This window comes from Anser cygnoides, chromosome 1 (genome assembly GCF_040182565.1).
Source record: "Anser cygnoides isolate HZ-2024a breed goose chromosome 1, Taihu_goose_T2T_genome, whole genome shotgun sequence".
Taxonomy (NCBI): Eukaryota; Metazoa; Chordata; class Aves; order Anseriformes; family Anatidae; genus Anser; species Anser cygnoides.
Window position 1 is genome coordinate 38,650,511 of NC_089873.1, and position 12,197 is coordinate 38,662,707.

The 12,197-nt window shown below is 35.9% G+C and overlaps 1 protein-coding gene across 3 annotated transcripts in view; it reads left to right on the top strand.

Annotated features, from left to right (window-relative positions):
* Positions 1-12,197, top strand: part of NUP107 (nucleoporin 107) — a 29,619-nt gene that overhangs the window by 15,051 nt on the left and 2,371 nt on the right. Inside the window, exons 13-25 of one of the 3 annotated variants that reach the window (XM_066992792.1) lie at positions 1,367-1,457; positions 2,499-2,575; positions 3,125-3,184; positions 4,872-5,017; positions 5,126-5,174; positions 6,298-6,367; positions 6,808-6,926; positions 9,147-9,185; positions 9,514-9,664; positions 10,215-10,321; positions 11,229-11,331; positions 11,570-11,730; positions 11,946-11,966. In XM_066992792.1, the coding sequence (XP_066848893.1) occupies positions 1,367-1,457; positions 2,499-2,575; positions 3,125-3,184; positions 4,872-5,017; positions 5,126-5,174; positions 6,298-6,367; positions 6,808-6,926; positions 9,147-9,185; positions 9,514-9,664; positions 10,215-10,321; positions 11,229-11,331; positions 11,570-11,730; positions 11,946-11,951 (1,179 nt within the window). In that variant the 3' untranslated portion in view covers positions 11,952-11,966. Of the gene's footprint in view, positions 1-1,366; positions 1,458-2,498; positions 2,576-3,124; positions 3,185-4,871; positions 5,018-5,125; positions 5,175-6,297; positions 6,368-6,807; positions 6,927-9,146; positions 9,186-9,513; positions 9,665-10,214; positions 10,326-11,228; positions 11,332-11,569; positions 11,731-11,945; positions 11,967-11,989; positions 12,116-12,197 lie in introns of those variants that run through there. The other 2 variants (XM_066992781.1, XM_048065427.2) reach the window with 2 other exon arrangements.

Below are 12,197 nucleotides of genomic sequence, written 5' to 3' on the forward strand. Positions count from 1 at the left end.
TTCTAAAAAGTACATTATTCTCCTCCATAAACTCTTTTACTACAGTTCTGCTTGTTGCCCTGTCTTACTGAATATATGATGCATATACTTTGCAGCTTTCCTTATCTGAGTAACATCCAGGCAGTTCTGGTCCTAAAGCTGTTCTCAATAAAGATTCCCAGTTGTTGCAAAGCAGCTTTTGTGATTTTATCATGTAAATAGTTGTGTTGTCAAAGGCCTCAGTTGGAAACACAGTCCCTTATACTGGGCTCTACATACATGTAATGATACTTGGTTAAGGGGAAGAAAAAGGAACTTGAGATTCTGGTGTCCGAGACCTTAGACTTAAAATGGTTACTTGCAAGTGTTTTGTTCCCCTATAGTACATATCCATTCATTTTCCCATAGTATGGACACGAGACCACGTTGGTGCAGGGTATGAATATAAATCTGGAATTTCGATTGTTCATCAGTAGCTGCTAGATGTTGCTACTGTCTGATGAGCATGGAGCAGCTTATTCACTACTGAAATAATAAGTTTATTCAGAGTTTACTCTGAATTAACAGTGAATCTTGGTTCATTTACATTACCACATGTAATGTACAGCTCCTAAGCTAGACCAACATGTTGGCTTTTTTGTCTATTCTTTGGTTTGTTACCATTCCCAAAATGGTTGAATGTCTGCGGCCCTTTCAGCATGAAGTGAATGGAGGTTGGCTAAACAAACTAAGGCCACATATTGCAGTTTCTCTTGCTCTTCACAGTGTTTTGTTAGTGTTGGAATGATACCAGTCAGACTAATCAGATAATCTTTAGCTGATTTTTTTCAGAGGTGTAGGATTAGAAGAATTCTAAACAAGCTTTGTTGCTTTTTTTTTCCCCTCACAGAGTTTCTGTTTTACATTCCATGCTATTCAAAATAGCTTTGAATTAAACCTTTTTGTGCTAGTGAGTAGACTATTGAATATCATGGGAAAATTAGGATTGCTGGTTTTAGAAGTGCTTGAGGGGTTTGGAAAGCTCAGTCGATGAGAGAAGTAGGTGAAGAGATGGATTAGACCATCTAAGCAACAAGATGATACCTTAATGTGAGCTTATCAGAAGGATGTGTAACAGCTGTCTAAGCTAATAGGGTGGGACTGTAGCATATTTCTCATATTGCTCTAAGTACTGACAGAAAAACTGAAACATTTAGTGAAAAACAAGCTGATGAGTTTTTATTGACTTTGAGCTCTTAGTTCTTTTGAGTTTAAGGTTCTGTGTAGTTATTTTTTATTACAATCTCTATGCAAGCTAATTATTTTAATAACGTTTACATTTTTAATGGAGAGACTGTTGGGTTTCCTACCTTGAAATCCGTTGCTGAGAAAATGCATTATTTTTCAGGCACAACGCTTATGCAAACGATGTGGTCAGGCCTGGAGAGCGGCAACTTTGGAAGGATGGAAATTGTATCATGATCCTAACAGAAGTGGAGGTATCTGCTTCCAAATGCACTTGATATGTACAAAAATAGGGCAGAGGGCTTTCTCTTAATGTCTGTCTCTAGCAAAAAGAAATTGTGGGTTGTTTTTTTGGTTTTTTTTTGTTGTTTTTTTTTTTACATCTTCAGGGTCTTTCTTATATCTAAAATGTCTTTACCACGTCTGTTGAGCCTACGTAAAAACTAATATGCAATCACTTTAGTTGAAGGTTTGAGTACACTGAATCCACTTAACATGCTGAAGTCATTTTCTTTTTTGAAAAGCAAGCATAATGTCTAGGAAACGGATGTCTAGGAATTCCATACAGCTCTTTTCCACTCCCATATAATGTTCCATTATGTATTTTCTCAACATCTGACTTCTGCCATCTAGCAAAGGTCTCATTGCTTACAGACTGAAAAAAAATAGCTGCAGAAAGATACAGTAGGACTTGAGTTCAGCAAATGTAAATGAAGGAAAAATATACGCTTTTATGATATTTGGACATCAAAGGATTTAAGAACGTGTCTTATATACTAGGCACAGCTGGGACTGGAAGGCGTACTGTTTTCCTACTTTCTGAATCCTGATAATCCACTATTTTTATCTGCACAATTCACTGGTGTCCTAGCCTTGTTTTGAGTGTTACCCACCTAGTCTGCAGTTATGTATTTTTTTCTGTGATGCACGCTGTCATGCAGAGGCCTGCAGAATAGCAGCGTTTATTAGATGCTTATACTCCTTAAAATACACAAATTAATTTACTCCCTAACTCTGTGTTTTCTATATGTAATTAGATATGTTGCAGTCAAAACCACGATTTTTTGCAAGGCTAAATAGCAGGTAAAAGCTTAAAATACTGTAATTTTTAGTTCTGCATTTACCAGACTTCCCAGAAAAGCTGCCCCACAGGCCAGTCAAAAGCATTGAGAAGCTTTGGGAAGAGTTTCAAAGGGAGTGGGATAGGGTTAATAACAGAAAATAGGTTTTACCTTGTCACTGTTTCCTCTTTATTTTTTTAATAGTATGTTTGTTTAATTATCCTTTGCATATAGGAAGAGAGCTGGAGCCCGTTGAAGGGAATCCATACAGGTGCATTTGGAAAATAAGTTGCTGGCGTATGGCTGAAGAGGTAAGATGATGTTGATTTGCTTGATACTAACATATAAAGATGAATTTCTTTGAGCTCGATCACATGATTTTAAGTAAACCTACCCTTTGTGTTTGCTCTTTGTAGGATTTGCAGGTAATCTTTCTAAGAGGACTCCTGAAATAATATAGTTATGTCTTGCAGTGAGAAATCTACATAATTGTCACCAATTTTTAAGGCTTAGGAAATGTCTTTTTTATTTGGTTGAAAGTGAAAATACTCACACTGGCTTTGATTTTCATCTTGACTCGGTTGAATGGGAAAGGAAAAAACATTGCTGTCTTTCCAGATCTATGCAAATTTTTCAGATAAGTTACAATGTTTTGCTACGGAAGGGGAAGTCACTTGCTATTTTTATTTTGGCTCCTGATATTTCCTGGGGTTTTCCAATTTCTTATTTTGGTGTTGTTTTTTTTTTTTTTTGGAAACAAGTGGAACATTTTGTAATGGATTAATCTCTAACAAAATTTAAAGTGATCAGGAAACATACATGCTTTTTAATTCAGTTATATTTTCAACTGCTTATTTTAGGAGCAGTTTAACAGATATGAGAGAGCAATCTATGCAGCACTCAGTGGAAATCTCAAACAGGTATGTCAAGCCTCCTAGTGAATGGTGTTTGATAGTTGTGCATTTTGTTTCTTATATGTGACAATAACGTCATCGGACATGCTGCAATTACTGCTTAATGTGCTTTCAAAAATCTAGTAAACACGACAATGGCAAACAGTTCTGCTTTAGTCAATGTGATCTCTAGGATTTTCGTGCCTTAGCTAAATATACTTGATAGACTTCTGTTAGTATTATTCATGCTAGCTAGCAGTACAGTCCGTTCTAATTCCACTGTATTATTTCTTTTTCATTTTAGTATTACTTAAGAGCTTATATATAGTCGTTTTTCTGCCCATGCACAGTATTGTGATTTGTCAGTGCTTTAAGTTGCAAGTGTTAGACAAGTTAGCATATCCAAGCGTTATTTTGTAACTAAATTTCACTATCAGTAGCTTTTATTTTTCTCTATGATGTTTTTTATGTAATTCTCCCTTTTATTAGTTTTAATTCTCCAGATACTGTTGTGCTCTCCTAAGTAGGGATTTTTCTTTTAAAGAACAATGAGGAAAGTAGCAGTCAATATCATAAAGGTTTACTTGCTGTTATATTAATCAGTGATAATCTCCTACTTGAGGAGTTTGACACCACCACCCCCATCTTAGTGACATATTAGGAAAAAAAAATCAGAAAATAAAGAGGGGGTGATAGTGAACGTTTTCTGGTTTTAGTCATTGAAGTTTAAAAATCAGTTCTTTGGCCGAAGAAGGCATCGTAAAACTGTACAGAATATGGAGCAAAAAGTGTTCACCTTCTTGTGGCAGAGGAAAGAGACAGTTAATGAAATTAACTGTTTTCACTAATTTCAGTAATTTTAAAATTTGTGTAAGAGACAAGTGCTTCATGAAGTGTGTTGTTGTCTCTGGAACTTGTCCCAGGGTTTCTCTGCTGAAAGAGCCTAATGAGATTCAGAGAAGAACTGGATATAAAGCTTTAGATTCTCCAAAGGGAGTTGTTAGTCTATATATAATAGTATTATCTGGGCTGTCTTGCTCAGTTATCTCTCAAATTGAGATTTTTCAAACTTCCTGTTACCAATTTTAGAGGTGCAGTGAGAATTAATATATATATATATATATATATAAGTAATACGTATATATCTCTAATATATTACTTATATCATATATATTACTTTATACATCGTTATGCGTATATATATATTTTTTTGTGTCTATATCCCCTTAGTTTCTGAATGAAGTAACGCAGTTCAAAGACTTCCAAGGTGTCACTGATGCAAAGGCCTTCCTTCTGCCCTACACCTTTCATTATTCCACAATGACTTGTGCAACCATAACATAAACCAGTACGGCAAAGTGATCCTGCTGACAAATGACCCGGTAGAGAAGCGGAGTACAGTTTTCATCTGTACTGGTTATCTGAGCTACTACACAAGAGAGGGAATGGTATCAGAGCGGTGTCACCTGTGAAAGGAGGAAATAGGAGTATTTATTTTGACAACCTTTGATTTCAAATAGTCGAGGAAGTAGAGCATTATTTAGTGAAAGGATTTTTTGTATCCTACACTAATGAAGGAAGAGTTGCTGTTCGAGATGGTCTTCAGTCTGTTTGAGAGCAAAGTCCGATCCTAAATTATAGTCACTGTGTTTTGGATTCTCATGGTTCTCAATCTCTCATAACTTTTGTTCTTTTGTTTTGTTTAATTACATAGCTTCTTCCAGTTTGTGATACCTGGGAAGATACTGTTTGGGCATATTTCAGGGTCATGGTAGATACTCTTGTGGAGCAAGAAATCCGAACGTCAGTTGTAACTACAGAGGAGACGGAAGAGCTCCCTAGAGAGTATTTAGAAACCAAGTAAGTTTTAAGTAACAAATATGTTCCTACACTCAACAAAAGATCCTGTGTGATCCTTTTGCAATACTCAAGCTAATGTTTTTTTGCCTTTTTTCTCCTACTTTGAAGTTGGACTTCAGAAAAAGTTTTTGAAGAACTTCAGGCAACAGACAAAAAGGTATGTATTGATTACAGTTCCTCCTCGCTGTTTACTATTTTTAATTATTCACTAGGTTGTTCTTATACTCCACTATTTAATGAAATGTTCAGATGTGTACAGTGGCTGGTTTATAAATTTGTAATGTGTACTTTTTCAATCCAAATAGTGTTGGTTTTTTTTGCCACCTTTTAATGATGAAAAAGATGCAGGTTTTGTCTTGTCCTGTATCTGCCAAACTAACTAGATTCGCTAAAGAAAAAGCAGACTATCAAGTGCTGTAAGGCATGAAAAGCAGACAAAGTAAATCACCTATTTAACACTTTGATAGAATGTGCAAGGATTGATTTCATGCAGTTTTCTTTGTAGGAGGTTTGTGTGCATATTTCAGAACAGGTCTTTGAAAATGAAGAAGTGTATTTGCTTAAGCAGACTGTTTCTTCTTTACACCCAGGATATTTATTTAATTTAAGATGGAATATATAACTTATCTGTTAATTTTGTAAATATTAAATTGAAACTAGATTTGATGGAAGCAGTTCAAGGGAATCAAATCTGTTCCATTGGTGGAACAGACATAGCATTCATCATACTGATAAGACAAGGACATATTGAAGGACAGCTTACAGATTGATGGGGTTAGCCAGATACACTCAGCTGCCATTGCCTTTTAGTGCTATTCTCACCACACAGTAATTTCACAGGTGCAGTTAAATTGTATGTCATGCATCCATTCCTCTAAAGAAAAAAATCTGTTCCTTAAATAAGTTTCACAGGCCCTTTCTTTACAGCTTTATACAAAATGTTGCTTTTTCTATGGCTTTGGAGAATCTACTCTCTGTAACGTTGTTATTTATTCTCCTCTTCAAAGCAAAAAGCCCTTGGTCTTGAATTTCTTCCATTACATGAAAGTATTAACTTCACAGATCTATATTCTGGTTCTGTCTTTCAGTTTGTCAATATTCTTGTAATTTGACACGGAGATAACAGGTATATTTTCTTTTGCTTTTTATGCAGAAGACCCTTTGAAATAGGATAGCTTTTTTTCCCTAAGGAACCTTTGCTTTATTTATAACTTTGCTTTCTTTATATATTGTGCTATAAGATTTTATTCACAGTTTGAACTTTCCTTTTTCCTCCCTAGAGGGTTATAGAAGAGAACCAAGAACACTACCATGTGATTCAGAAATTCATTATACTGGGAGATGTGGATGGTGAGCTTTTCTCTAAGTGATTTTTAAATGTCAACTGACTACATTATTTCTAGTGACCTTTCCAGAATCTTTATGTGTGAATGGATTTTAGAAACACACAGTAGGCAAACTCCACCTAAAAGCTAAGCTGCTGCTTTAATCAAGAGCTATAGGGGCTTTCTGCAGTTTGACGCACAAAATAGTTTTCAAAGTCGTGAAATCATGTAAATGTGTCAGAATGTACGTGCGAATGGTGCTGCAACTTTTTCTGAGAAATGACAAAATGCATACAGCAGGTATTTAAGCCAAACAGCTGAATATTTACCAAACTGTTGCTGTTCTGTTTTATTGCGCTTTTAAGGCTAAATTATGTTTGTTGAGTAGATGCAGAGTTTTTGAAGTATTTCTTAGGTGTTTTTCCCAGGATATGACTAATATAGACATTTCCTGGGTGGCTACAGGTTTAATGGAAGAATTCAACAAATGGCTTTCTAAAGAGAGAAGTGTGCTGCCAGGGCATCTCCTTCGTTTCATGACCCATCTTATTCTGTTTTTCCGCACTTTGTGCCTGCAGACTAAGGTGAGTGATTTGTTCTCGTAGCAATATCTACTCTTTGAATTAAAAATGTGTGTGTTAATACATAAACTTAGTGCAACAATGGTAAACTACAACCAGGCTAAGGAGGAGCTGCATGCTTGTAGTGTATTATTTGATCTTAGAACCAAAGCACAACAATCAAAATTTAAAAAGAGCGTTGTCTTCCCCTGCAATTCAGCTTGAAAATATTTTTGAGGATGATGGATTCTATTTATAAGCCTTTTGTTGAGAAGGACCTGACTCAAAATTCAAGGTTAGGCTTATTAAGAACAGCCAGGATGCTCTGAATATAACCCTATCTTAAGCACTGGTCTTGGAATTGTATGTATTGCTGGGAGCTTATAAATGCTCATGCTTGAGGTAATTGGCCCCTTTTGCTTCTAGCCAAAACAGTTCTGTATTTTCTATAAATACATAGTAAGTATAGCTTACTAGCTACCTAATCACTGCTAAAAAGGCAGATGCAGCTATGTGATCCAATTACTCTTTTCTGAGGCAATCACAAATAATTAGAAGTTCTCCTTTTCTACTACTTCGAAATTTAGAAGCGCTTATATATCCTATAAGTTTCTGAGTATAACCTATTTTGGCAAAATACAAATGTGTGTTTCCATTAGCTGATTTAAACCTAGCTTTTTTTTTTTCACGTCTGTAATCATTGCTTCATTCCCCTGTTAAAGTTGATTTTGAAATTAGTTATCATTTAGCTAATTTAGGAGAGTGCGTGTGTGTAAAAAAAAAAAAAAAATATATATATATATATGTAAGAGTATATATATGTTTTAGCCAGAATCAAAATTTGATAGACTAGGTCTTTAAGCTGCAATGCAGTAGAACTAATTCTTAGCATGTTTAATAGAGGGAACAAATAAATGCAGTTTCCTACATGAATCCCATTGTGGGATGATGACCAATTGTCGATCACTGCCAGTAAATTCACCTCCTCGAAAATTTTAGAGGAAGACTACTCGATAAGCCCAGTAGACCTCAGAAGTAAGAGAAGGTTGTGCAGGCTTTTATGATGTTCCTTATTTGGTGTTTTGAGTACAATTTATATAGGTATGTGCTTTTAGTTTTCTTGTTGGTAGAGAAAAGCTTAGCAAAATCTCCTCGAGTACTGTTTGTATCAAAGTGCAGAGGCAAAAAATAAAGCAAGCTTGTTTTTATTGAGTGTTGCAGTGCCTTATGTTACTTAGGGATGATAATGTGAATTTGACAAAAATCGGTTTGCGTGCTTAGCGTTTTCCAGCTTATAGACCGAATATGGCTGATTACAGAAGATGTTACTGCCAGTAATGTCTTTAAGGAACATGAAAGTGATTTATGAACTAATAGCACTGGAGTCAGCAGTAGTAAGATACATACGAATTAAATATCTTAAGATGAGCTGGCACCTTGCTTTATTTGGACAATTATGACTGCTGTATTGTGGCATCTGACAATCCAATGACTTTAGATTTTTCGGTTGACTGGTTTCTGCAAAAGAGATACCCATCTTGTGGGCTGAACAGGAACTCTAAATACACTTCAGCAGATGTTTCTTTTAATTTTTAAAACCTTTAACGAGGGTTATCACTAACTGCTTTTTCATGTGTACACGTAAGTCTGCATAGACACAAGATAACCATATCAAACTAAAATGATAGCTCTTCAGTAACAAACATTTGGTTCTTAGCAAAAGCAGTCTCAGTTGTTCAGGCTGTATTTGGAATTGTTGTTTAGTATAGGCTATAACAAATGAGCCAGGTGATTAGTAGTCTCCCTCCATCACCCCCATGTATAGGAACATCAGAATTTTCTGTCATATAGCAGAGCATATAGCACATTCCAATAGTCACCTGTTTTCGTGACACTGGATTTAAGTAATAAAAACAATATGGTAAACTGGGAAGATTTAGAAAAACAAAAAAAAAAGTAACTTTCCAATTAAACCCAAAACTGTATTAACTAGTAGCTGAGAAATAAATTCTTTGAAACTAAATCTTTGAATCAGGAGATATATTAGGTATTTTTAATAACACTGTAAGAGAAACAGTTCCTCCAGCTGAGCCTGTTGGGATGCGTAAGTTACTGAAGCATGGATAAGCAAGTAACCCCGCGTCTGTGTTACAGTAGTTGTCTATAAGATATCTTCTCTTTTTTTTTGGCTACGTTATCTCATTTGATTTAATACAAATTGAATTTATATTTGTTTGCAATAAGGAGGAAGTGTCTGTTGAAGTCTTGAAGACCTACATTCAGGTAAGCTTTCAAAAATATATTTTGTTGTTTCTGACAGCTTAGACAAAAAGGAAGAAAAAAGACTAAAGGTTACAGGATGGGAGCAGCTATGAGGCAGCTCATACTCTTAATAGATACAAGAAGCTTGCCGAGTATGCAGCATTTCTGAAAGCAATGCTTGAATAAGATGTAGTTGTTTGACCTTTGAATAAAAGCTGAGAAATAAATGGAATTTTCCTACGAAAATAAGCAATCAGCCATCTGTGTTACACATTATTTAATGTTCATAACTTAGATGTTTACACAGAGGAATATAACTTTTTTTTAATACATACTTTTTATTCTGCAGCGGTTGGTATCTGAGAAGCACACAGATTTAATAGCATTTTATGTTAGCTACTTGCCCCCAGAGCTAGCTGTTGCTCAGTATGCTCTGTTTCTAGAAGATGTTACTGAAAGTGATCAACGCCACCGCTGTCTTGAATTAGCAAGAGAAGCAGGTGAGATATGCTGATATTCTATTTATAGTTTTATATAATGAGTTATGCTGTCTTTCAGCAGTTCTTAATGCAAGACCTAGCTATGAAGATGTTTTCTTCCTGTCTCTCTTTGTTTTTCAACTAAATAAAATTAGCTTACCCATCACTTCTTTGAGTATCTACATTGTCTTCTACCTGTAACCTGGAATTGCAATTCTTTTTGTAAAGTAAACTAAATATCATTTCTGCTTGCGGATCATGTCCAAACACAAGAAGGAAGTGAGTGCCCGCTTCCTGTCTCAAATACATGCTCTGAAGTTTGACAAATAGATAACCTATATGCTGGTCCCCAGGACGGGCTGATGTTTGGTGTTTTCTGTTACCTCAAGTATCACTCATCTAAAATACCTGTAATAATCTATATCAAAAGCCTGTAATTTAGCATGGCAATGTGAGTGTGACTAGACTGATTACTAGTAGTAAGAAGTAAAATGTACAGACAGAGTCTGAGGTTCATTCAGTGGCAAGTTTGAATTTCTGATCACTGTTGCACAATTCTCTTTTAACCTAGGTCTGGATGTTGCAGCGATAACAAAAACTGTTGTTGAAAACATACGCAAGAAGGATGCTGGTGAATTCAGTCACCACGATCATATGTTAGACACGGGCACGACAGAGGTGGGTAACTCTTTTGGGCAGATACTCCAGTTTGCAGAAAAGTACAGAGTCCTTTACCATATATAATCTATATTTCTCTTTAAACAATGGTGCAAATTGTCTTGAAAAAGGCTCTGAGGAAAACCAGCTTTCCACATGGCCAAGTGAGGAGGTGAATTGGATGAATTCTTCACTTCTGTTTCTACATCTCCTTGATCTTCTGGGCCGTGATGTGTGTCACTCAGCAGCATGCTTGTATGAGAGCAGTAATTGAAGATAAAGCCAGTGAAACAACTGTGACAAAATACGTTGTAGCTGAGAGCAGGGTATCATCCTAGCTTCTCAGAATTATGAGGATTGACACTTTGGAGCTCAGGTGCACCTCATTACATGTTCAAGTAATATATCCTAGCTACTACACACACAGCCTTACTGACAGGTTTTTTGTCATTACTATTGAACATCAGCTGGATCCAATCCAGTGCTTTAGTGCCAACGAGGCAGTTAATAGCTAGCACTTTTTCTGCAGAGTATCCTTTAGAAAGCAACTGATAGGTTGCAACTCCGGTTGCAGGCTGACTGAACCCCTCAAGTTTATAGCAAGGGTTCCATACACCATGTTTATGCAGTGTGCTCGTATTAAAGTTTGAGGAAGGTGCAAGGTAATCCATAAAAACTCTTGAGAGTTGATGCTCATCCGTTGGTCTGAAAGTCTTGGCAATACTTGGAAATGGATTTTGGCTGAATCTCGACTGCAGAGTTTGTTTTGTAAGCTTTTGATACAAAAGGTATGAATAAAGCGATTCTTACTAATATGTTAAAATGCTGTCCAAAGATCTCTAGAAACTTACCTTTTTTGACCTGATTTGTTGTATTTAACACCAGTATGCTTGAAATGCTAGTGAATCTAATATGTTGGCTTTTACAGGCAGATCGGCTGAAAATAGATGTAATTGACTGGCTCGTATTTGATCCTGCGCAGAGGGCAGAAGCACTTAAGCAAAGCAATGCAATCATGAGGAAGTTCTTGGGTACTATACTTCAAAATACTCTAGGCTTTTTAAATGTTGTTTTTGTTCTCTTTGATTATTGGCATTACATTTTATGTAACTTTGAATCTAGTCTGCTAAAAAGCATGGGCAATGTAGTAGAGCACAGTCTGATCCATCTTTTTTACTTCTAATGAATAACTGTGGTACAGTTTGTCTTTTTATACAAATAAAGTATGGAAAGTACAAAGCTGTTGACACTGAGTCTGCATTCTTGTAGCATCCAAGAAACATGAAGCTGCAAAAGATGTGTTTGCGAAGATTCCCCAAGACTCTATAGCAGAAATATATAACAAATGGGAAGAGCAGGAAATGGAAACTTCACTTCCAGCTGAAGATGACAATGCTATAAGAGAACATTTATGTATTCGGGCGTATTTGGTGAGTTTCAAATATAGTTCCAACCGTATTCAAGTTATTACTTAAAAATAAGGGTGGCTTTGCCTCGGTGGTGAGATTTTCAACTTTGTCCATTTGATTTGATTTCTGATTCCTGGATGCACTGTAACCGAAAGTTTACAAAATAGTGAGGACCTTTCTGTACCCGTTACAAAGTAACTTTTGGCTTTTGTGCATTTAATTAATGACATTCTTAGAAATGAGTGAAAAACGTCCAAACGTTGTTCCCAATGCAATCCAGGAAGCCCATGAAACCTTCAATGAATGGTTTAAACACATGAACTCAGCTCCGCAGAAGCCTTCTTTGGTACCACAAGCAAGTTTTACTGAAAAAGTGGCCCATGAACATAAAGAAAAAAAGTATGAGGTAGGTAAAATTTCAAGTTATTTACTATAAATATTTATATTCTTGCATAGGAGGCAGTCCTAGTTTAAAGAAACAGAAGTCT